The sequence below is a fragment of the Acanthopagrus latus genome, chromosome 5, assembly GCF_904848185.1.
Source record: "Acanthopagrus latus isolate v.2019 chromosome 5, fAcaLat1.1, whole genome shotgun sequence".
Taxonomy (NCBI): domain Eukaryota; kingdom Metazoa; phylum Chordata; class Actinopteri; order Spariformes; family Sparidae; genus Acanthopagrus; species Acanthopagrus latus.
This window is the reverse complement of record NC_051043.1, coordinates 21827997-21853585: the sequence shown is the minus strand read 5'-3', so window position 1 is coordinate 21853585 and position 25589 is coordinate 21827997. Positions and strand designations below refer to the sequence as shown.

Sequence of the window (25589 nt, the reverse complement as noted above, 5' to 3'; positions counted from 1 at the left end):
AGTCATTTCATATTAAAACGCAGGCCTGTATTTCAACACATCTGAGTTGTGATTTATCAAAAAAAAAAAGAAAGAAAGAAAAAGAAAAAGAAACACAGGCGAGGAGAAACTGGAGGAATAAATCAGCTTGAGGAGTTTCTGGGAGGGGAGACGCCAAGAACTCATCATCATCATCATCATCATCATCATCTGTGCAACTTTTCCTCTTGTTCGACAGACGGGGTGGGGGAGGGGAACCGGGGGGTGCGAGGGAGGGAGGGTGGCAGGAGAGAGAGAAAGGAGGAGAAAGGACGACGTCAGGGAGAAGTGGGATGGCTTTACGCGAAGGAGAGGGGGAAGAGAGAGGAGCTCTCCCGAAGAAAAGTGCAGCGGGCTGTCGGTGAATGAATCCGGGGAAAGCGACAGAGCTGCGCCGCCGGGGAGGAACAACACAACCCAGCGCCGGGACAACAGAAACAAAAGCTTCAACCTGAGAGCTCCACACTGTGACTTCCTGTAAGTAAAAGACACAGAGACACAGAGACGACATGTGGCTGGTGTAGCTCCTGTTCGGCTGGCAGGTATGACTCCTGCCGCTCCAAGTGTCATATAGGAAGTTGTTGTTCACACACTGACGCTGACTGTGAGTAAGAGCTCATCTCCTCTCTCATGCACCGGAGTGTAAATTGTGTGTGTGTGTGGTTTTTTTTGCTGAGTGTTTACTGGCAGCTGTTTTTAGTTTGCATGCATCACTGAAATCGTCCTGCAGACAGTCTGAATTGTGATTTTTCAGTTTGCTGTGCATCCTCTGACCGCTGTGTGAGTCCAGGTACAACATCTGGCAGCAGCTGGGCACCACAGCACACTGCCTCTAAAAGAAATCACCTCATATTTCTAATTATAAAGCACTTCTTTGGTTGTTGCTTTTATTTCCCAACCTGTCTTTCACACGCGTCCACTCAGCTTCTCCCCCTCCCCATCTTCTCTTTGCACCCACAACCTCACTCAGTCCTTGGAAGTGCAGGGGAGGAGGAGGAGGAGGAGGAGGAGGAGGAGGAGGTCCGGCCCTATGTGAGAGCCACCCATGGAGCTCTCACTCCTGATGCACACTGTGCCGAGAGGGGAAGTGGTGCTCCATGGTAAACTAAACAAAACCAGGAAAACACTCAGTGTTTATCCTAGCCCAGTTCAAGGACAAACTGCAGTGAGGTGATGGAAAGAGGAAGTTTCTTGTGGGGCCTGTGGGTTAAATGAATGAATGAGCGGCCCATCAGAAATGTTTACAAATCAAAAGACTGCCCTGACCTGCACACTCTTCCCAGAATAAGTTTTGACAGCTTTCAGAATGACAGGTGCGAACTTGTTTCATGTCGATGGATTGAGCAATATGATGTGAGGGCAAAGAGAGAAAAAAAGAAGTTGCGGGTCGTAGTTTCTGCACGTCAGTTGGATCTACTGTGGTTTCATATCAGACGGTAGAGAAACTGGTCACTCTTCTTCTTCTTCTTCTTCTTTTGATTTCATCCTGTGCAGTTGCCTCCTGTTTAAAGGTGCAGTATGTAAGGATTTGCAAACTGTCTCAGGCTGTCTCGCTGCTAACATAGCTGACTTTAGCTTGTTGGGTCAGTTAGCCATGCAGCTAACGGTCCAGTTTGGAAGTTTGGAGTAGCATTACAGCACAGGGGCCAGGGCTAGCCTCTTAGCATGCTAACGTCAGTCGATATAGCAAACAATACACAGACATATTTAATGTTACATCAGAGTTATTATTTCTTTGCGTTTTGGTGATCATGTCCACTGTGCCTCGGCCAAAAGTTGCACTTGAACACACTGCTAAGAATACAGCTGGTGTCCAACAAGCTTGTACGTTCTGCGTCTGTGCGAAGGGGAAAACCGCTCTGCCAAATACGAACCGCTGTTATGATTAATCGTCTTATTTTGACACCACTCTTGCTAATGTAGCAGCTTCTAATTGAGGGTATTTCTGATTAAAAACGGCCAAATGGCACTGGTGGGGAAATGTAAGGAGACGCCATGCCAGACGGGTGAAATCATGGACACTACTGTGACAGGCTCAAGGGGCTTTCCCTTTCTTTTTCTGTTTTTTTTTTTTTTTTTTTTTGTCTCCCGCACAGTGATTTCTCTCACAGACTAGCCGCCACTGATCCTACAAGCTCAATGGGCCAAAAATGCCGCCAGCAAGGGCGGTCAAGTGCCAACTCCAACAACAGTGCCGGCCAGCTGACCGTTAGCCCGGTTTGTCAGGCCGTTAACTCGCTGCATAAGATTTAAAAGTGTATTTATTAATTACGTTAGCACACAGTTATAAAGACACAATTGTTGTTGGAAGGGAAGAAAGATAACTGGATAAAAAGAAATTGTAGTATGAGAAATGTCGCCCTTATGACGTTCGAACAAATTGCCTTTGCCTACCACATGTTTTTGAACGTCATCGGAAGTTATTAGTCTAGGAAGAAATTCAAGGATTTATGAGTTGGAGTAGCAGAAAAAAATCTTCAAAGAACACAAAAACATATGAAATTGGCATGTATATATCATGATGTTAGCTACTCATTTCCATTTTTTTGACACCGTTGCTTACTACCATAGGTTTACAGTCTTTTTTAAAAATGTGTTCTACACCTTCTAGGAAACCAGTGAAATCACCAGAGAGCTGAAATGTGCTTGCCAATTGTAAAATATCTTTCATGGAAAGCATTAGAGGCAGCCACCGCACAGCTGGATCCCAAAGTTCTCTATCCAACAGTTCTCACAGGCTAAGTAGTAGTGCTCATTTACTGCAAGAAAGTTCCTATTTTTCAGCTTTTTCCCCCCACCATGAGTGTTTACATGCAGTTTGTCTGCCAGAGTAAATTGTTAATGCAGCAGATGTTCATCTCAGATAGGGGAACATCTGTGAATGCGCCGACAGCAAGATTTTGTCTCCGATCACAGATGTAGCATCCCTCTGTAGTAACATTAACATGAAAAGTGTTTGTTGCGAGGGATTACGTATTATTACAAATATGTTTCTGCGTGTTTTCAAATTGCATATAAGGAAAGAGTGGAAATCAGCAGCTGCTTGGAAGGGATAAATCTAAACCAATCTAAACAACGATGTAACGCATAAAGTAAAACCAGCGAGTTAACATGCAGCAAACACCCAGGAGTTCCTTTAGACCTCCTCGTAGGAAGGCACAGCGAAGAGTTCACTAGAAGTAGAAGAAAAGAGAAGTTTGTTTTGGGCATCCATCATCTTTTTTTTTTTCCCGAAACAAACAAGACGGGCGAAGAAGTGACGAGGGAGCAGAGCGGGGCCGTGTCATGCCTGTCTTTGTGCAAGTGAAATGTGAGGGTCACTGAGGGGCTTTGTGCGTCACGAACTGTGGGGCCTCTGCAGAGTCAGCGTGGGGAGTGAGGGGGCCGGAGCGCTGCACAGATTGAATAGGTTAGGGGCCACGGCGGCCTGTTCTTCAAGAATGAGGGAGTGCATTCTGGGCCGACAGTGGCATGTCTTTGAGAGCTGAAGAGTGAGTGGGGGGGGGCCGGTGTCGGCACGTCTTTGTGCAGCCTTTGTTGAGTTGAGCCGCTGCAGATGAAGAGAGCCGTTTTTTCTTCATTCAGGCTTTTTTTTTTTTGGCACATGCACACGCAAACACACGAGCTTGGCCGATACTTTCCTCTGGGGAAGTCATGCGTTTTGATGCAATTACACCCTGGATGAGTGAGCGCAGGCTGGCACCTCTCTCAGTTTATGGATGTGCGTTTTGTTTTTGTGTTTGTGTGTCGCCAAAGTGAGGTATTGTTTTCTGCACACTGTTGGAGGGCTCCTCGCTGTTGACTTGCTGTTTACATTTTGGGGCCGCTCATTGTCATCGAAACCTCAGGCCCCCCTGGTTGAACTTGAAAGCTAGACGTGCTGGCAGGTCCTCGTTCTTCGTACCCAGTCATGGGGAAGACGTTTTAATGGCTTTTTACAGCTTGAATTGTTTTGTAGTGTTTAATCTGGGTCTGTAAAATAAATCCAAACTAACTCTGGGGCTCTAAACATGCATTTGATGGCCACCATCACTCACTGGCTGGACTTATTAGACAGAAGTTGCGGTAATGCCTATCCATGGGAAACATTTTCCTCTCATTGCAGCTCTTTCATTCGCTGTTTATGGGGGGGGCTGCAAAAGCGGCGGTTCACATGGTTATGGTTAGCAAGGAGGAGTTCTTGAAGAGAGCGGCTCGGCTTGTTTCATAATATCTGGGAGGATTGAGAAAGTTTCGCGGAAACCGAAGACACCCGTCTTTGTGCTCGTTATCTTTGGTCCCCTGTGTGTTTTTGCATGACTCACTCTTTCGCTATCCGTCCTCAGTACCATGGAGCGCGCTGTGAGAGCAGGTGGATGTTTGCTCAGCCCGAGGCTACAGGTTTAGGTGTGACAATCAAAGGGAGCCATAATGTTCAACTCATTAGCGCAACCTGTCTCATATCTTTTTTGTGTGTGTGTGTTTGGAAGGCGTTGTTCTCTCCACCTGGTTTGGGTTTCACAAGTTCCCAAAGCTGCCTCTCAGACTGCTGGGGGGGCAAAAAACACAGCGTTGGATCTCTCGCTTTTGAGTAGATACAAACGAGCTGTGATGAAAATTTACGAGTCATCACTGCAGGGCATGGGTGTCTCCATTCGGGCTAATGTTACAGCTTGCCTGCTGTTCTCATATCATCTTCTCTGCCATGACAAGACACAGTCTTGATGAAGCGATGTTGATGAAGCCTTGAAAATCAATATAAAATTGGTAGGGTAATACGGAGTGGAGGGTGTGTGATATCTTTCCCAGCGTGTGGGTTATGTATGTTCAGTATTCAAGCTACATTGCTTCATTCGCTCTCACATCACCTCGAGCTCTGCTGCTTGCATTCTTTCATGAGAGAGGGATATGTTTGGTCCTGCCCCACTCCGACTAGTATCATACTAGTTTCATATCTCTTGTGGGTTTTTAAAAAAAAACAAAAAAACCCCAAAACATTTTCCTGATTCTTGGAACGGAAATGAGACCTTCAATAATGGCCAGTGATTTCGTCACTGTCCACATTTTGTTTGAGTTGCTGTGGAGCCCAGAGGAGGGTGAAACAGCCTCTCGTGTGGTTTTTGGTTTGAGGGCCTTCCTCCTGGCGGGTCCAGATGCATGACCAGACGCAGCAGCTTAGGGAACAGATTGCCTTGGTTTGAGGTTTCTGGTTCAGGATCTGTGAGTTAAGAAAAAATGAGCTAATGGAGTCCTCCCGGCCCAGATCAACAGGGGGGTCATCTGATCTGGGTGGGTGATCCACCAGCTGAAATGTGCCTTTTCTAAACAGGGACAAGCTCATGGCCATTATGGGGAAACAGGAGTGTTCCCATCCTCTCTCAAAATTTTTTACAGCCCTCATTCCAAAAAAGTTAGAAGCACTGATGATGGTGATAACACAACCTCCCCGATGGGGTCAATATATTTAATGTTTTACCTCTTCTTGGGCTGGGTGTTAAAGTTTGATACTGTTAAGGCACCAACTGGATTGCCTCGATGCTGTTCGTAAAATGTCTTGTCATTTGATACCAAATTTCAATACCTAAGGAGTTAATCTTATCAACATCTGTGAGCCAGTTAGCATGCAGCAAGATCTAGTAATGCTGTTGGCTGTCTCAAGGCATCCAGGAAAAACCCTAGGTCAAACCCGGAGTGTATGTCACATGTAATCCTTCGTTTAAACAAATTTCATAAAATTGATGCCAGCAACATGTTTGAAAGAAGATGGAACTGGAGCGAGACTGAAAGACTGAAAAAATTTTGCTGAATGCTCAAAAAGCACCTGTTAGGAATATTCCACAGGTTAACAGGTTCATCTGTTATAGGTGATGGTGTCAGGCCTCACAGGCAAGGATGGGGCGAAGTGAGACATGAATGATTACCACATGGGCTCTGGAGCACTTCGGATAACTGTTGCAAATGATTGTAATCTGTTTTTATTTCTGTTTTCAACAACGTCCCGAGGCAGTAAATTCATGCCCATGAATGGACTTATTTCCTGGAAACTATCACCGGCTGTGTCTGACCTCCCCTTTAAAGACCAATCTGGGTCAACAGTAATTTAGATCTCTCCACCACCCACCTTCAGTCTTCATTCACTTGCGCCCTCTACAACAGTGGCCAGCACTCATTACCTCAGCAGCTTGGCATGCTACCAGAGCCTTTGCTGATATCTCAGACCAATTACTCTAGATTTACTACTCAGCGACCTCCTGTAACTAACGGCCCACCGACTGACCCACATATGCCTTCTTTGTCTGGAGCTTTTAAAGGCCTCGGCTCTAACTGATGTTACGCTTCATTAGTAGAAATTTTTATTAAGCATATAAACTGCCCGGCCAACAGAGTTTCACAGCCAAACTCGCAGTCCACATGGCTGGCTGTCGGCCCCTGGATTGTGTTTTTTGTAAATTTCCTTAAAGAAAGTTTGTCTTTGAGCAGCACGGAGACTGTTCGCGTTGGCTCGCTGGATGAAGGATTGGAAAGCTGTGTGTGAGTTGGTTTCAGCTCCCTCACTACATGCGCATGTAGTAATCCTGTGAGGCAGGCTCGGTTTGTTTCAGGACAGCAGAGCAGTGTGGGACGGAGCAGGAGCCGGTCCAGATCAGATGCAGATGCAGCGTATCTTCTGTATCATCTGTCAAACTCAGCATCATGCAGCACTCATGAAAGAAGCATAAGTCTCCGCAATCTGTCAGTGCTGGTGATGATACATATCCATGACAGTGACTCCACAGGCACACAGAGAACTGCAGTAACAAAGATCTGACAGTTCGGAGATACATATCTACGAAAGGCAACTGGGAGGCAGAGACCTCTCACCCACAGCGCCTTGATCGCCGGGTCATGAATAAGTCATAATTCTGTGTGTCTCATGTGCCGTGGAGTGTAAAATACTCCTCCCTCAGCGCTCGCGAAGAAAACTCACAGAAAAATCTTGAAGGAAGTGCTGCTCATGCACTTTCCCAGAAGTCTGTTCAGCAAGGAGCAAACAAACGGAAAGTATTCATCAGTTTCAGGATGTAGTGACCTTTCTGCTCCTCCGGTGCACACAGACACACACACGCAGGCAGTCACACATGTGCTGAACAATATGCAACAAAAGTGTAGTGCAATTAATGTGACAGTTGTGAGTAGTGATTTTAGTGGGTTGGTCATTTTTGCACTTAATATTCAAGGAAGAAATGTGAAAGTTACCAAACAACCATGTTCCCTTACATATGTAGAATGGGGTTTGTAGCCAGGGGCTACCAGACAACATTGCAACAACCAGGCGCATCGACAAGTTTGTACAAATCAGCGGTATAAGTAGGCCTACATTAATCTGGAGGGGTTGCTTCACTATCCTAGAGCGTCTCTCTGGAGCAGAGTGAGGGCAGATTGTGCACTACTTAACTGATCGTGGCTACTGTTGTTCTCACAGAAAGTAAAAGCAGAAAATGCTAAAATGGGTCACCAGATATACTTTGGCGGCCTGTCCAAGTGAAGTCTATGTGTGGGGAACACTGCAGCTAGAGGCTGAGACCATGGGTTTGGTTTAGGTGTGAGGTCCAGCAAGAGAAGCATTTGAAAACAACAATGGCGGCTTCTCTGGAGGTTAGCCGAGCTGCTGCTGTTGGATCAGTTATATCAGAACTGCAGAGTTTATTTCATTGAAACAGGAGCAAAGGACAGCACCAAAGGCTTTTTTTCTAACTGGAAAAGATGTTTTGGCTCTTCTCTTGATTGACTTCAGGAAGAGTTTGAGTTTCCTTCAGTTGATCTGATTGGCAGAAGTTAGCCCATGATAGATGGCATTAGACAGTTGACAGTTTGTCCAATCACCTGCCAAGTATTTTTTGAAAGTGTCTGCTCTTTTCAACAGTTTTTTAATGGTGCCTTTCTAGATAGTGCTGTGTGAAAAAAAGTTGCTAATGAGGCTTATTGTGGTTGTCTTTAAGTCACAGTAAGTCTGTTCTAGCAGATCAATCTGTAATTCCTGGAATGTCTCATCTTGAAAATAAAAAAAAAAAGAGTAGTAAAAACCTGACTGCACACTTCCTCAAAATCGTTTGCTCTTTACCCCACTAGCAAAAAGTCCCTTTTGAGTTCTCTTCTCCGTCTGAGCGCAGTCTTAAGTGAGACCACAGGGAGCCATGATGAGGTACGAGTGAAGAGATTTCCTGTAAGAATCGGGGCGAGATCACAGAAGGTGCCTGCTGACTGCCTCGACAAGGTATGTTTAGGCTCCATCCCTGTAGTTTAGAGAGGCAGAGCTGCTAATTTGAGGGCATTGTAGTCTTAACAGGGAGCACCGTGCCCGGCCTGGATGGACTATAATCAGCTGAGTCAAACTGCACTGAGAAACCAAAACTTGTGTGGCTGAAGAGGAAAAAGTTGACATGGGTGCACGTATATATACATGCAGTGTGCACACTTAGAATATATACATTTACATCACATACATTTTGTGTGTCATAACGGTTGCTATGAATAGTGCTAAAACACCGTCTGTGCGGTGAGTCAAACTGAGTGAGTGCTGTTGTGTGAAACCACTGCAGAATGGAAACTGTGATAACAATAAGGAGAGCCATGGTTTGTGAGGGTGCCTGGAATAACCTCAAGGACTATAATAGAAGGAGGCACACCCCAAACCATTCTCTAGCACATAAACACACTTCCTTAAACCTGATTACAAGTATACTACGCTTTGCCTTTTTCCTACAGTAGAGTCACAAATGAAAACATTCCTCTTTTTGGGAGAAACACTGTGATGGTCGACGGTGAGGATGCTGGAAGTCAGTCACAATGACGTTGTAGTAAATTGTGCAACATAAATGTGGCTTTTATTAATTTGAACATACAGGATAACTTAAAGCAAGTAGTTATTTACAGTTTGAGACGTTTTGTACAGCAGCAGACCAACATGCTACAGGTCAGCTGCAGTCAGTGACAGCAAGGAGATGGAGAGGGATGGAAATTCCCCAGACTTCATTAGAAAAATTGCTAAATTTTGAGTGTTGTCTAGTCAGGAGCAACTTTATGAACTTTGTGAAAGGCTCACTGTGATAAATTCTTGATTATTTGGGCCTTTGTGTTAATTCGGCTTATGTTACACATAAATGTATCTTTTTTTTGCATTACAAAATGATGTATGTATTTACATATAACAGTGGGAAAGTGAGATCCTATCACACACTTTCTAAATCAGTGATGTTTGTTTTTTTTTTTTAATAATGACTAGTTTTAGGGGGCGCTGCAGCGCTCCTTCGTCCTGTGTACATGGTCGACGGTTTAGATTGGCAGACGATAAGCATTTAGATCATCTTCACAATGTATGACTAAGCCTCAGAGGCTGTCAGACACTGCTGCTTCCTGTTTGCTTCCTGTTTACATCTGCCGTTTCCTTTTTGGCTGATAATAAATAGCTGTCGTAGCGTCTTTATCCGGTCGCTGTCCCGTGACCCGTCTCGGTTGTAACTGAAATTCACTCCCTCAGTTCATCTCCGAGTTGGGTAATTATAATGCAGACAGTGCATTTTGGCTGAGGGTTCATATGATCTGTAATTAGGATGCAAAATTGGAGAAAGAATGAATCTGCTTTTTAAATGGAGATGAACTTGCCTGGGAATGTTTCAGATAGGCATCGCCGTCGAACTCGAGACAAAGCAAACCTTTGTTCAGACCTTTCATACCGATCACAGCTTCGACAGAACTACTTGAAAACACAACTGTGACCTGCAGACGCCGCCGAGTCCTGCTGACCTGAATCACACCCACATCTTAAGTGTTTCGAATCTCATACCTGCGCCTCAGATGTTGTCATGCCTGTGTGACTTTGTTAACGTGACCCAGTTTTTCTGCCTTCACCCAGTCAGCCCTTTTTAGCTGCATGAGATAATTCTCTTTATTTTGCGGCCCGGGAAATGTCTCAAGTGTTTTGCCTTGAACTGACTCAGATCATATCAGACACTATTCAACATCAGTTTTCATTCCTTACAGATGTGGCGGGATGATTTAGCATCCTAAATGGAGGCTGGCGGGGAGGTTGTGTGTAACCTAACCCCACACTTATTCCCCCTTAGGGCATTGCAGTGACTTATAACTCTTAATGAATGTTTGTGCAGCGAACTCCTCATCACCAACAAAGTGACACATTCAGTAAGAATTAGGGCGATAACATGATGGAACAGCCTCCCTTCCCTTTTATGTTCATCTGATAACCGACGCCGACTGGAGACGGTTGGAGTCGCTTCACCCAAAATATAAAAACCAAAAAAATCTTCTCACTATCAAAGCCATGAAAGAATGTTTGCTTTCATGTTCCCACATATTAGTTTTAGGGGATTTATGTCCTCACCCTCACACAGTGGGGGGGGGGGGGTATATAAGATATGATCCTGTTACTCTGGATATCCACAAACCTTGCTGTCTTTTCCAGAGGGACTGTTTCTTCAGTAGAAAGTAGTTCTTAAGAATGAAATTACTGGAATGACTGAATGGCCTTACTCATTGCTCATTGATGGCTGTCCCCCCCTTTCAGTTGGACACTAAACAGACATTTGTAGGCGGGACTGGGAAAGGAGATGTCATATTCTTTTGTTAGAGCCATAAAGATAGCTAAAATCAACAAGAAGTGGATATTAAAATGACAACGAAAGCGTACGAAATCAATAAAGCTATGCATTGTTTGGAGTTTAACTGTTGAATGATAATGAAGTCGGCGTGATGGGTGCATCAGTCGCTGGTGATTTGTTCAGGCCAAATTAAACAAAGTTATCCCAACACTTGCAACACATAGTCAGGCTCGAGGGCTCTCAAAATTTTGATGACTGAATGCCAATTTAGTGAGCCAGAATATGACTAAAGACCAGACAGGAAAACACATGAACCTTTGTGGGATTTGTGATTGTTCTCATAACAGCGTTTAAGATAAAACATTCCTGGAGCACAGAATTCTCTTGTTTGTAGACGAGGCAGATCACTTTATCTGTTTCCCCAAGGTCCGACCAAGTAAGAGATGATTCATTTTTTCCTGAAACGTCCGTTTTCTCCTCGACCATAAACAGTTTTTTTCCATGGGGGCCCCATCACTGAAACTGTGGGGGGCCAATCCTGCCAGACACCTGTTGGGGTGGTGCAGAGTGATGCTATAGACGAGTAGTAGTAGTTTTTTGAAAGTTATATATTGAAAGAACTGTAGTAAAGCTGAACAAATCCAAAGGAAAAAAGTCATAGACGCCATAAATGGAGATCGTTTGACCTCTTTTTTTTTTTCTTTTTTTTTTTTGCATTTCCAGATACCACTAGAGATACATTACACCTATCATACATGTTAAAAGACAAACTCCACGGCACCTAGACCTGTAAAACAAACTCATGTTCGTCAGGGAGTCTCTTATCCAAAGAGCGCCTTTTACAAACTCAATTTGAGTCCAGGAGGTGCTCCTACCCTCATAGATGTCCATGTAAGTGAAAGATAGTTTTTGTAATTTGGGTGAATACGCCCTTTAAACTTCTCACAGCCTTGCTCAGGAGGACACGCAGGCTTGGAGATGCGAAGGTTCTCCCCCTGACTCCACCAGTGAGATCCACTGAGACAGCAGATCCGGCCAGACTGTATTTAAAACCAGATCCCGCATATTTTCCCGAGTGTATCATAAGGCTGGATCATGACATCAGAGGGCTTCTGAGAAACCTCTGTGCTCCCATGGGACCGTGGCTGTCGAGGCCAGTGTGGTCACAGCAACTAAAAATCAAAACATAGCAAACAGTATCATAATCGCTTTGACTGCGGCCTATACATGCAGAGGATTGACGGCTCTGAAAATCTGTTACAGGTTTTTAAGTTATTTGTAATCGAGTTTGGATTGCTGTTCAAACAGACGTTTAATTTGTTTTTGTCCGATAACGCCAGTAACCACTCCCTCTAAGGCGCTGCACTCGTTCTGGGCTGTGAGTGATGGAGCTCCAGCACATGTCGTGTGTGTGCTTGCCACAGTGTTGAGGATCTGGCATGTGTTGCCGTCAGACGCGGCGTGCAGCGACAGAGCTCTGCACTGATCTGCGCTGACAGCTGCCCGGTGGCAAGAAACACAAGGCCCCAGTTGTTGTGCAGATAAATGCAAACACACAAAGGCCAAGTTATCGTGAGTGGAACGATGAACTGTGTGTGTGTGTGTATGATTCATGTTGACTCCTCCAACAGACATCTGGAAGTGTTGCTCACACAGTCACAGCTGGCTGATAGTGAATCTGAAGTAGCGCTCTTGTGGGAAGACGGTGGGTGAAGACGGCTCTGTTTGATGACAGTGGTAACAAATTGGACGTCTTGTGGGGCATCCTGCAAACACGAGGGGGCTCGATGAGTCATGGAGGCTGGGAAATCGGTCGCTGTCCATCCCTCGTACACTTCTTCCTCTTCCCTCTTGTGGACGTCAGTGACTCCCACTTCATGTACACAAACTGTGTGTGTCATTGACCCCCTTGTGTCTCTGTGTGTGTGTAGCTCTTCAAGATCATGGCTGAGGGAAGCTGCTTCGGTGCGTTGTAGCCGTTTGGACCTTGCTTCAGAGGAGGGGAACACATCTGCTCGGAAGAGGATAAGATCAGCACTCACATCTGGATCTGAACCGGGAACCTACTGGACTTTACTCTTTGTAAGGAAAGGAATTTAAACCCCCCTAATACCAGGAGCTTTAAAGGGCTTCAAGGAGTTTTTTTTTTTTTTTTTAATATCATCGGTTATCAGAAAGACTCACCACCATGTGCCATGTTATTGTAACGTGCCGCTCCATGCTGTGGACACTGCTCAGCATTGTGGTGGCCTTCGCTGAGCTCATTGCCTTCATAAGCCCTGATTGGTTGCTGGGATTCCCTCGGTCCGACTCCAGCACAAGCGGGGCGGGAGTGGACTCCGGGGAGTACCGGCCGTCTCTCGGCCTCTACAGCCGCTGCCTCCGCATAGGGGAACGGGGCGTGGGGGTGAGCTGCGGGCCCTACGCTGGGACATTTGGAGAAGTGGCCAGTGGCTTCTGGCAGGCGGCCATTTTGTTTCTGGCAGCTGGGACGTTGGTGCTGGGAGGAGTGGCCTGCATCTCCGTCTTCAGCCTGTGCTTCCAGAGCATCATGAAGAAGAGCTTGTTCAACATCTGTGGGCTGCTCCAGGCTATCGGAGGTGAGACATCTACCTCTCTCTGTGTGAAGAAGCTTGTATGGGTGTGTTGATATTGATGTTTAAATATTTTTTACGTCACTATTAGCTTGTAAGTTGTCTGATCTATGATATTATTTTGTCCACAACCTGAAGGTATTAATACAATTAGAAAACTCTTTTTTTTATGTTTCAAGAAGTTTAAACATTAGTTCTAATTCCCTAATGCTTTTTTTAATGGTACACCTAGATGGCCTGTCTCTTCACTAATAAAGGCTGGTAGAGGCAGGTAAAATAACATAGAAATAAGAAATAAGAACAGATGAAGATCACCCTGTAGTTGAGTAAAAACATAAGCAAAAAATCATTATTGGAATCACTGTTTGGAAAAATTCAAAGTATATAGCATATAATTTATATACAAAGATTTCACCCGTAAGAACAAAAAAAATGTGACTTGTTTCCTCTCGTTCCACATGTTTAAAAGAACCTCAGAATTTCCCACAGTATGTGCTTCCTGTATTTATGCTCATTAATGTGAGTAGAATCTGGATATGTGGTGCAGCTTCTAAATTCAAGAACTTCAACAGATTCACCTCACTTGTTACAGAAGCTCATGCTAATAATCTGTGAAACACATTGTATGGTGGTAACAGCTCTACGTAAGCTTATAACTGTATGTTGTATAATGTTGCCTTCAGGGACTTTCAGTGTTTTATGGATTTTCAAGTTGAAACATCTGCGTTTACAAGTTGGCAGCATCTTGTGACATTCCATCACACGTTTCCTAACTGGAGGTTTGATATTCCAACTGAACTTCTCCAGGTCTTTTTTGCACGTGTCTCTCAACAATGGGCTCCCACAGGTGTGTTTGGATGGAACATGCCTGTCGAGTGTGTAATCCATCATCGTGTGACATCACTGTAGTGGCGGTCGAATGGGGTTTTTCTTTGTCAGCTGAAAAAAATGGATGTATTCTTCGCCAGAGCTGAGTCACCATGTTCCCAGCTGCACTGTGATCTGTTTGTAGTATTCGGCCCCGGTGTTTACACGTACATGACTAAACCCCCTCGTCTCATTGTGTGCTCTCCCTCCAGGCCTGCTGCTGATGGTGGGCCTCATGCTGTACCCTGCTGGCTGGGGTTCGGAGAAGGTGATCAGCTACTGCGGCGCCGAGGCCCTGCCCTTCAGGCCGGCACAGTGCTCGCTAGGCTGGGCATTCTACGCGGCGATCGGAGGGACGCTGGCGAGCTTCCTGTGTGCTGTTTTGTCCGCGCAGGCCGAGATCGCAACCTCGAGCGACAAGGTTCAGGAGGAAATCGAGGAGGGGAAGAGTCTGATTTGCCTGCTCTGAGCCTTCAGAAACCTCGGGGAAACTCGACACCTGTACATAGCCTGCATAAAATCAGCTCATTGTTGAAAAGCTAGAAGCCAACAGTTCTTTTTAGTTGCTAGGCATGGTGTTCTCTTTTGAAACACGCTGAGGCCTTCATGGCGATACCAAGACAAAAAAGGTTCAGGCTTCAGGTCAAGGAACATTACCTGTACATTTATCCACTTTTTTTTTGACCAAGATACTGTTTATTTTTGTAATAATTCTTGCCGTTAACCACTGTATTGAAATAGCAGGAGATTAGTTAATAAAAAGCGGTAGTAGGTATGTCGTTACTGCTATTGTGGACAGGTTAAACACTGCCAGTAAAACAGTGTGTAGGGCTGTAATGTTCATTCACACGGTTCACCTGCAAATCCTCAACAAAACCACTGAACTCTCGCAGATGCGGCCCCTCTAAAAAACACCCAGTAACAGCTTGCATGTGTTCGGTGTGTGCGTAAGAGTGTGTGTTTTTTCTAAATGTCCTCATGCTTTGATTCGCAGCAGGACGGCTACCTTTTAAACATGCCACTTAAGGGATTGTTCGCTTTAAAGGGAGTTCCTCCTGTTAAATGGATTGTTCTGAGGTCTGTTGCAGCTTATTAACCGGCAGAGTGTTTGCAGAGACTTTACCATATGGTGCGCTTTCATGAGGGGGGGGATGTTTGTTCACTGCGAGATAAAGCAGGCGGCCTTATCGGGACTTACCTTACGGCACACCATGCAGACAAGATCTAGCTTTGTAAAGTCCACAGCTCAGAAAAAGAAAAGTGAGTAAATATTCACGTGTGCTGCTTTGGACATTTCTTTTTTACGCTTTTCTTTCGTTTGTACCTACTTTTACTGTTGATATTGTCTCTTGCACTTGCTAATGATTCATTTCACATTGCTACATATTTTTTTACTCACTTGTTTTCATTTGTTCTCCAACAGTTGCGGTAAATGTAACATCATGTGATTGCGTTTATTCATTGTAGATGAGACGTGCAATAGTTCAGCCTTGTGTGTGTGTGTGAGTGTGTGTGTACACTGTGAGATTGAGTGGACTGAGCGGATGAGACTGAAGAGTGAAATCATGACATGGATTTGTATGAAAAAAACAAACAAAAAAGCATTCCTAGTCTGTCTGTGCTGAAGTTAATATGTTGTCTGTCCAGCTGTTTTTGTTATATTAACAAAAAGAGTAACAGCATCTGTGGCACCTTGTGTGTTTGATGCTGCATGTGTGAGAGGTTGATGTGAGTGAGGAGAGATACAGTCTGCGCTTTGTACTCAAATAAAACAGGCCTTCTTTAGTAAATCTGTGTGTGAGAAGGATTATTTGATTCTCATGTGCGCCTTCAGTGTTCCTCTCCTGTTGAACCCAAACTGCTTGAGGAAACTCTGACCCCTAGAGACGGAAAGTAGAAAGTGCGCTGAACCAGCCTGAGTTGCACGGACAGTTGATTTCTTGGTTGAACTGCTTGCAACTCCTTTAAAAAGGCTTGGAACCGGCGGTTTATACCACCGATCCTACAAGGAACATTCATTTCTGATTCTGGATGCCCCTGTCAACAAAAGCGCACAGGCCTTGTGTCGAAAAATCTTCATTTATCTAGTACTTGCATTTGTTCTGGAAGCGAGTTCATGAAAGACACAATGTATTTTTTAAGCACAGATATAGCAGACTGCACACTGATGACGTAATGCATCTAAGATTAATAACTGCAACCTGATGAAGAAACTTTGTTTTAATGCCGTAACACCAGACTACAGATGGCATGTTTCCTCAGACTGAGGAAACTTCTATTGATCCTCAGCACTCATGAATAAAGTATAGCTTTATATCATATTTCACAACCAGTTAAAAGTCCCTTGATGTATATTTAAAGACAAATTAGGTCATTTTCTGACAATAATTTACATTGTTGAGAATCAGATAAAGTAATTTTACTAAATATAAATATAAATATAAATTTCTAAAAAATCCACAAATGTTTCTTTCAAATTTTATTTCATGTTAATACCATAAATATACAAAACTCAAACTATTTCACATGCAACAAAGGCCAGACAGGAGTGCATTATGTTTTCTTTTTACATGTGATTGATAATGGGGATCAAATTTTCAACTTTACAAAATATACAAGTGTCCCTTTTGAATGAGTTTCTTCTCTGATTCAGTGAAATAACATGGTCACAGGTCAAAAACACAGTTTTGTGTCAGCAAACTACAGACACGTCGCTCTGTACTGCAGACCAGCTCGTCAAATACATCAAGAGATCACCAACTGCAGCATGGCTTCATATAACAGCTGTTTCAAACTGGATGATGTGAATCATGTGGGCGTCTGTAGCAAAGAAAAGTGGCGTAATATCTTATGGTAAAACATGGCAAGGGAACACGTCACAAACTTGAGATTTAAAAACAAATCTATATGGACATTTGGTAGATTTCTCACAGCTTTTCAGGACATAGAATAACACTTGAGGGAGATATCTTTTTTCCTTCCTTTCATACCAATCATGCACGCATCCTCATCCACACACGCACACCTCTTGCACGGTCAAGTTGCAAAGTCATTAAACACATTTTTTTTTAATCTAGCTGATGCTATGATCATGTCATTACAAAAAAAACCACACAAACGTAACACAATATGAAATCAAACCAAAAACTTAAATTACACCATAAATAAAAACATGTTTGTCTTTTGCGCTAAGTTCAATGTAATACAGGAAGTGTGCAATGAATTTAGAACAAAATACTTCCAAACAAAAACAAAACTGCCAAGATGCAGGCTGATTAATTTGTGACAAATTATTGACCTTCAACTTCTCACTGGAGTTCTCTGTCTGCCATGTTCAGTCCATACATTTAAAATAACAGCAGTACCAGTCGTCAGTCATCCATTGTGCACATCGTCAGACACTCACCACCACTATGAGAGGTGCTAAAGCATGACACAAATGTAACCCACATCCATATTTCACTCCAGTGACAGTAGTCTGTACAACTTAGTACTGAATAACACTGTTATTATCATATATAAATTAATGTATCTTAGTGATATCACTGAATGTGCATCAAGTCCAATCCTCTGTTGTCTTAATCCGATACTGACAGAGGAAAAGTCACTGGACTGACTTTTTTTGTCTGTAAAAATGCAAACGGACTGTTAGTCTATGAAGTGTACATATACACAGTATCAATGTTTTTACTATTTTCTGTATGCAGGTTAATCTCAAGATAAATCATAGTTTTATCACTGTCCAAGGCAGGTCGCTTCTCTCAGTACTCTCTATGAATGTGACAAGAAACATGACAGCCGGAGGCCACGAACAACTGGCTCTCAGATTCATAGCAGCGTTAGATTTGAACCAAATGAGCGAGATTACAAAAACATCTGAGGGGCGGCCACATTGTAGTCTGTTAATGCCATACATACAGAAATGAAAATGTCAATAACTCACACATTTTTTCTCATTAGGCCATGAAAGCATCTGAACCTTTGTGGTGAGAGCTGGTGACCTGGGCGTTCAGTGTGTCTTCACAAATAGATCCAAACACCATCAATCAGTCAAACATGCAAAAACTTTACAGCTCACTTCTCCAAACCAAAGGCAGACATTCCCCCCCAGAAACTGGTCTGTAGCCAGAGAGAAGTGGACAGAATGACTTTGCCAAAATAAAAAAAAAAGATACCTGGAGTGTGCTAAACATGCATGTCGTTATCATGCTGTCAGATCTTAGTAAGCCACAGAGATGCTGACCCAGCCCACTTCTGCCAATCAAAGTAGCACACAAAGCAGGAATAACTGTTCAACTGACAGGTGTCACTGGAGCACTGCTGGGGGCTGTGGGCAGGTCCTTAAATATGAACATACTGACATATTTCTATTTATAGGGACTACCAGGATTAGTCAAGAGTCTCAGAATAGAAGCACAGATATAGGACGAGGTACAGTTTACCTTTCAGATCTCCATGACCAAGCACTGGATTATAAAAAAAGGGGGAAAAAAAGCCAGAGCCACTATTTTCTTAACATGAAGTACACATCCACACACAGGCCCAGCCATTCAGACATACACTGTACTTCCAGTATGTGACCAAGAAAACAGAACTATGTGCAAAAAACACCATGATCAGATTATCACTTTTTCATGACTTTATACTGTATTAACCAGGCAGGTAGCTGTTTGGAGGCCATCACCATGAGAAAAATAAGGTATGCTAGAACTGCGACCTCTGGCTGACCTCAGGATGACAGAAGAACAGGGGAAAGCGGAGGAGTGAGATGAAATCCCACACACTCAGAGCACACCTCGAGTCACTTAGTGGATGTTTCAAGGGATGTGAGCAGACAGTCATCTGACTGAGAAGCAGACAGGAAGGATGTAGGAGAGTGTTTACTGAAACTTAAAGTGAAGGCGGACAACTCTGGTCACTTTATCTGACTAATTTCTCAGTTATTTCTGGTCTCTGACTCTTTGCACTTTTTACGCAAAGTGTGCAGGGCAATCTTAGCAGAACGACATTCATAAATAGAATCAATTTGATTTGAGAGCCTGCAGGGCCAGAGTTGTGCACTTCCATCTTTTAGGAGTATATGTATATGCATGTACTGTATGTGCATGTGTGTGTGTTGTGAGCATGTTCATGTGTGTCAGTTTATGGTTTGAAGGCCCCACGAGCAGCGTTGGTTGCAGCATTGGCCGCAGCGTTGGCAGCTGCAGTCTGAACCGTCTTGTTGGACATCACCCCGGTCGCAAACTCCTGCTGAGCCTTCTCAAAACTGGCACCGGTGGTACGATACAGTGCGTGAACCTGGAAAGAGCAGAAGGGAAAATTAGCTGGGATTAAGTCACAAGATTTAAATCTACCACAAGGTCTTGAGCACAGCACTGAATGACTCAGCTTGGCAGATGTTATTTCCAGGATAATCGTAACGATGTTGATGTTTGGTCAGTGAATAACACACGTTATTATCACCCTGGTAGTGTTTGCTTTGGCTCACATTTCCTGTCATTGTTGGAAAGTTATCGCCACTTTTCAAGCATTATTTAAGGGGGGTGTTTAAGGGGGTGTTTTCAAGCTTTTCCACCACCTTGCAGCTGTGGTAAATTACATATTAAAGTACATTTATATATTCTTTCTACCCAAAACCATCAAGGCAGATGGCAGCCACAATGTGAGTTACAATTTTAAGCTGTTTCCAAACGAGGATTTTCAGCAGTGGTACAAACCTTGAATATAAACATTAACTGATACTGTTTGAACCTGCTTTAAACCTTATTTTTTAAGGTCGACCTACTGCCATATTGTTTGGTGCATCTCAAGTCTGTTAAACACAGCAACACCAACATGTTGGACTTATTTGTGATCGTCTTACCTTTTTGAACATAATGAGAGAGCCCACAGAGAGTGCGGTGAACAGAGCTGCGATCAGTAGCATGATGATGCCCACTGGGATACTGGTGTTCAGCCCAGTTAAAGCTGCGATCCAACCACTAGCAAAAGAAAACAATTGAGACGATATGAGATTACTTCAGTACACACTCAAGGCAAAGAATCAGTAAAAGCACAAAGTGCTCACCATGTTCCCCAGCCGGTGATGCCGATAGTTTGTAGGACGTGAACTCCAAACTGACAGATATAGACGAAGAAGAAGACAAAGAAGCGGAATGAACTGTCACTCCTGTGGTGGAGACAGAGAACAAGGTTGTGTGAGAGCAATGTGCAGGCAATAAAATGTTTCTTTACATACTAATCACAGTGATGTATCTGCAGAACATACCAGTAAATTGAAAAAATATATGTTGTTTATTGTTCGGCATGAGAAATGAACAATTATGAATTATTTATTGAAGACAGTTGTAGCACTTTGCTTGATTCACTTTGCTTTGATTAAATAAGCTAGTTTTCTTTCTGCAAATCAGATGCAAGGGGCTATTATAATAATTACACTGAACCCATCCTTCACTTTTGTGCTTTCTGCTTGACACTCCTCAAAATACATATTTATCAGTAAGGCGTTAAATGTTTTGATAAATTACTCTCATTGGCCTCTAACTCCCAAAGCTTTTATCGCACTTTCATTAATGAGATTTTACTTGCCAAATAGGAAATGTACTTGATTTGGCGCTTGGCATGTGTTAATCTGCATGTGCTTGGCATGTGTAAATAATTTAATCTGATGTGTGGTAGTTTATGTGCGGCAGGGTTGTTAGGGTGTTGATGTGGTCAATAGCATGATCCAGCTGCAAAACCCTGGAGAGGAGGATAAATAATGAGCTCAAATGGTTGTCCACAGAGACATGTTTTTAGCCTCGCTTCTTACTACTGTTGCAGAAGGTCTTGTAAGTTTCCATGTATCTGCTTACCTGAACGCCCCGTAAAGTGGTCTGTACCAGCAGACGAAAGAACACGGGGTAAAGAGCAGAAACCATAGCATGGCCAGGCCAAAATCTACACCACGAGAAGCATCCACACAGAACCAGGCCAGGCAGCCAAACATGTTCACAAAGAGTGTTCCTGCATGAACTGGGAGAAAAGTGTCATTTGAGCACAAGAACGCTGTATGTTTTCATTTATTTGCAGCCAAATAAATACAAATCACTGTTTTCTAAAGTTACATGTCTGTGGGTATAGGTGGCAATACTTAGATGTATCAGATAATAGACTTACACATCCAAAGGTTGTACATGATCTTGACGGTCTTTTGGAACTCTATGGGAATGTCCACTGCAATATCATGGTAGAAACATGGGCCAACGGGGAACTTCTCTGGCAGTGGAGGCCAGTTGTTCTTACGCCCTGTGTGGACAAAGGCAACAAGATGGTCAGCTATCGGATTTTCACCTCTAGGTCAATACACTATGAATCATACTGATATCAAGTTTGTGTACAAGAATCAGAACAAAAGAATGAAGTACAGTATGTTGCCAATCAAAAAATACAAGGGACTGACTGATTTTCCAGGGTCAATACTGATACAGATTATCAGTAATCAAGGACACAGATAAAAAATATTTTGCACCAATAGTTTGCAATTAAAATGAAAATCTTGGTGTCATATCCAGTGATGAAAAGTAAAATGTACTCAATAAACAGTTTTGAGGTACTTAGCCTTGATACAGATAGAAACAGAGATTGCAATATTCTGGAAAATGCTGAACACTGGATCCGATAATCCCTTTAGAGTTGTAACCACCCTATTTATACCCTACAACAAGTAGATGAGATTAGTAGATGTGAGTAATGTATGGATGTGAGAGAACGAGAAATGTTTAAGACCTTCTATATTACAGGAAATTACCTGGATAGATTTGAAAATTGCTTAACATTTTTGAGGAATTTGGAACCTATTGGAAAAAATACTCTACATTTGTTCAAACACTAATGCTAGCATACCTTTTTCAATCAGAACTCTTCTGAGTTTTGATTATGTTAGCCACAGCACATTAGGCTGATATAGCACTTTCCCCACCAAAGAAGAAGTTTAATTCTCTAATAGAACAACCTGACTTTCGTCTGCCGGGACCTTATATTTGTTTCATAACTACTTAGTGTCTAAACAGTTGGATATTGTGCAGAAATTTTGCCGAGAACTCAGTTATTTCAAATGGATTCTTCCCAATAAGATGATTCATTTGTAGCAGAGAGAAAAAGAACAAACAGTATATTCATGCCTCTACAGAATTCTTAATGAATGAATGAACATTGTCTCATGTATATGTATTATGAGACTTAGAGAGTTATGTGTTTTAATATATCTTCATATATGTTGTTGCCAAGGTAACACATAAACTTTCTGAGTCTTATCAAGACAATCGTGAATCTGGCTTTGACTGCGAATGGCCCTTCAGACTCCGAGGTTAATGAGGTGAGTGAGTGACGGACTGACTGACCTGCAGCTCCGTGGGACTGTAGCTCTCTCTCCCGACGATCGAGCTCTGCTGCTTTCTTCTCCAACTCCTCCTGCCTTCTCAACAACTCAGCCTGAGCACGCGCTTGGTCCTAAAACAGACACAGAAGTGCTCTTAAAACTCCCCACCCAACATCTGACAGGTGTTATAATAACCAATCAGGTGAGTAATGAAGGTATTTTTCCACTCAGGTAAGCTTAGATGTGTTAGTTTGAGAGACGGGGCAAAAGGGGTTACGATTGGAAAAGCAATCAGCTACTGTTGTTTGCTTACTTGTCTTCTTTAGTTAGTCTTAGACTAGCTCTAAAATTGTACTGCAAGTGGAAAGCTAGTAGTGGGGAAAGGGCATTAAATGAATTCACACTTTTGGAGACAGTGACACGAAGGCTTATGACAACATCAGATGACAGACAGTACCTCATTACGCCGCTGATGAGCCATCAGAAAACAGATGAATATATGAAGGACAAGAGGAAATTTGAAAGAGAAGCCAAGACAGAGAGTGTCTTAATAATATTTTAGCGCTGTGAGTAAAAATGTCTAAAGAAAAGTCAAAGGGCAAAATAAAACTACATGGTGTACATCGATGTATATAAACATTGTTTCTGTGTCGTACCTGAGTTTGTTGCTGTGAGTATGCTGGCGGCTCTTCTGTGGGCTTCATGATGGCCGGTTGTGTGTTCTGGGAAGGGGCAGGAGCAGATTTGGGGGCATTTCCAGGGGCCGCCTGTAAAACCAGCACAGACCTGCTATGTTAATATTTGCACAATCAAAAGACAGTGGATCAAAACTGTAATTAGGCCACAGTCATATTTTTCCAGTTAAATCCTCTGTGACTGAGAGGTGCAGGAGGAGAGAAAGAGGGTAGCGGATAAAATGAGGTCACTGACTCAGAAGCACACACACCCCCACGCATGCACACACACTCATCAATAGTGATGCTAGTTGTGCTGACCGTTCTGGCGTCTGTGAAGGGGTTATACTCCTCCAGACCGCCAGGAGGGGCAGACTGGGTCACCTGCGTCACCGAAGGATCCTATGGGGCAGAGAGGAGCATGAAGGGTTTCAGGGTGTAAGCACTACAACCACAAAATCACAGCACATTCAGCGCTTCTATGAATGTTCGGACCAGTTGCTATTGATGTGTTAACAACAGGTAGGCTGAAAACACAGAGCAGATGTTTATACCACATAATAAAAACATTCATGCTATTTTAATTCACTTTAAGTGGCCTTTCTTGATCTTGTGGCCATACGAAACAAGGGATGGGAATGGGAGGATACATGATACAACTCAGGATAAGTTGATTGTGGTGAATTTGCATTATGGGGTTATCATGAATATCGTTATATGAGTGACTTGAAAAGCTTTATAGCTCCTTAACATACAATCCTATAAGGATTTCCTGCTTTATCTTAAATTGCCACATCTTGCTGTTCATGCCCCACAGAAAAATAGTATTCCAGATGTGTAGATACTATAGATTACAAACAGAAGAGCAACAGAGAAATGAGGTGTCCAGCATGTATTTATCCTTTATTTATACAGGGGAACCTCATGATTTATGATACGCTTATTTAGTCTTTTTAATAACAAAGTATGTTGACTTTGAAAAATGTGAGCTGCTTCTGCTGCAATTCCAATATTTGTTTAATGACAAAAACGGAAGAGCAACTGATTCCAGTGTGTTTATCAGAATAATATTGTGTACTGCAATCATCTTGTCCATAATCATGACGTGACATTTTTTATACCATCCCCCTTCTTTGGATGGGATCAGGTGCAGAGGGGACTGGAAAATGCCACTAATTACATGCTTTGCATGACAGGACATTCCATCTCACTACCATGTGCAATGAAAAGCCAAAAGTCTGCAGGTTTTCATCCCAAGACTCCGCCCACTGATCAACGCACTCTCCAGGGGCGGGAGCAGTTAAATCACCTGGTAAAGGTGTTCAGTTGTGATGAACCCCGGCAGACTAGTGCCAGCCTCTGCTCTGTGGTACAGGTAGGTTACTTTACAAGGTAGATTCAATCTGCTGGAGCATAACACAGATAAACGGCGTGTTGCCTGCAGCTGGCCTACAGTGAGAAGGAATTTACTCATTTATTTTCATCGTTTGACTTAAGGAGATGTCTTCTGTGTAACTCTACACTTAGTAGAAGTGTTTTAAGTCAATATCTGTGAATATGGTGCACGACGTGTACGCATGCAGCGTATTAAATCAACGCAAAGTTAAGTTTATATGAGGCGATACACAACCCCAATAAGACGTTTGAATCTCCTGAGCCTTCGTCTCAGAGAAATGATTAGTAATAACTGAAGGCACATAATGTACCTAACTGACACTAAACCGCCGGTTAGCTGTTTATCAAGCTAGCAGGTACCAGCAAATGTTTACAGACGGTGGGCACAGCGAACTATCATCATATGTCTTTGTTCTGTTGGCATAAACCGCTATTACAACGACGAAAACACCCTTTACAACAACGTGCTACACCCTCGTTTATCGCTTCCTTTGCTACGTGTACAGCAAAATTATGTGAGAGATAAGATAAATAATGTGATGATGATATGCTCACTCTGCTACCTAGCCGAGGAAAAAGCTTTAGCTAGCTGTCAGGCTACTAGCTTAGACAGTTAGCGGGGATGCTAAGTTACGGTTGGCCTGACTGGGCTTCGCAGCGTTCGCTTGCTAGCTAGCTAGCTAGCTAAGTTAGCTACCTGAAAGGGATTGCTGAAGTCCGGGTCTGCAAACGGGTTGCTGTCAAAGTCGGACATTGTACAGCCTTTCTAATAACGGGTTCCTGTGTGGAAGAGCTCCCTGATGCTCCAGGGAAGGTTCAGTCTCGCAATATGACTGCCTCTCTCTGCTGCCTGCAGTCTTCTCCGCCTCCTTCTGATGGAGACCCCTCCGTTAGCAGGTTAGCCAGTAGCACAAAAAAAATGGCAGCAGACGAGAGGATGCGTGATGAGCGGCGCCCTGCTACGTCACCGTTTCAGCACCGCGGATAGCTTGACGTCCGCACAGGTACAGTACATGTGAACACACCGGTGCTGTTTACAACCCTCTGGCTGTATATCATAGATGAAATCATAATGTTTATACTCGAAACGTGAGCACTGATGATATGA

General features: G+C 43.3%; 3 protein-coding genes across 22 annotated transcripts in view; 2 read left to right on the top strand and 1 right to left on the bottom strand.

The window, feature by feature from the left end:
• Window positions 1–284: 284 nt before the first annotated feature.
• Window positions 285–15843, top strand: LOC119020217 (LHFPL tetraspan subfamily member 2a protein-like). 2 transcript variants are annotated; one of them, XM_037099461.1, is made up of 3 exons: window positions 285–495; window positions 12524–13192; window positions 14266–15843. In XM_037099461.1, exons 2-3 carry the CDS (start codon window positions 12781–12783, stop codon window positions 14520–14522), a joined length of 669 nt encoding a protein of 222 aa, XP_036955356.1. In that variant the 5' UTR covers window positions 285–495; window positions 12524–12780; the 3' UTR covers window positions 14523–15843. The 2 variants fall into 2 exon arrangements, with proteins under 2 accessions (XP_036955356.1, XP_036955357.1); XM_037099462.1 differs by lacking the exon at window positions 285–495 and adding an exon at window positions 8142–8251.
• Window positions 15844–16515: 672 nt separating this feature from the next.
• On the bottom strand, window positions 16516–25392 carry LOC119019272 (secretory carrier-associated membrane protein 1-like). Its single transcript, XM_037097717.1, has 9 exons — window positions 25179–25392; window positions 23408–23488; window positions 23069–23179; window positions 22435–22543; window positions 21212–21340; window positions 20908–21067; window positions 20121–20222; window positions 19917–20034; window positions 16516–19351 (listed from the first exon to the last, which is right to left on the bottom strand). Exons 1-9 carry the CDS (start codon window positions 25233–25235, stop codon window positions 19196–19198), a joined length of 1023 nt encoding a protein of 340 aa, XP_036953612.1. The 5' UTR covers window positions 25236–25392; the 3' UTR covers window positions 16516–19195.
• LOC119019273 (homeobox protein orthopedia B-like) overlaps window positions 24313–25589 on the top strand; it is a 63689-nt gene continuing 62412 nt past the window's right edge. For 9 of the 19 annotated variants that reach the window (XR_005074983.1, XR_005074980.1, XR_005074979.1 and 6 more), the window contains exon 1: window positions 25343–25485. The gene's annotated coding sequence lies outside the window, so the exon portion shown is untranslated. Of the gene's footprint in view, window positions 24462–25342; window positions 25486–25589 lie in introns of those variants that run through there. The other 10 variants (XR_005074982.1, XR_005074985.1, XR_005074986.1 and 7 more) reach the window with 6 other exon arrangements.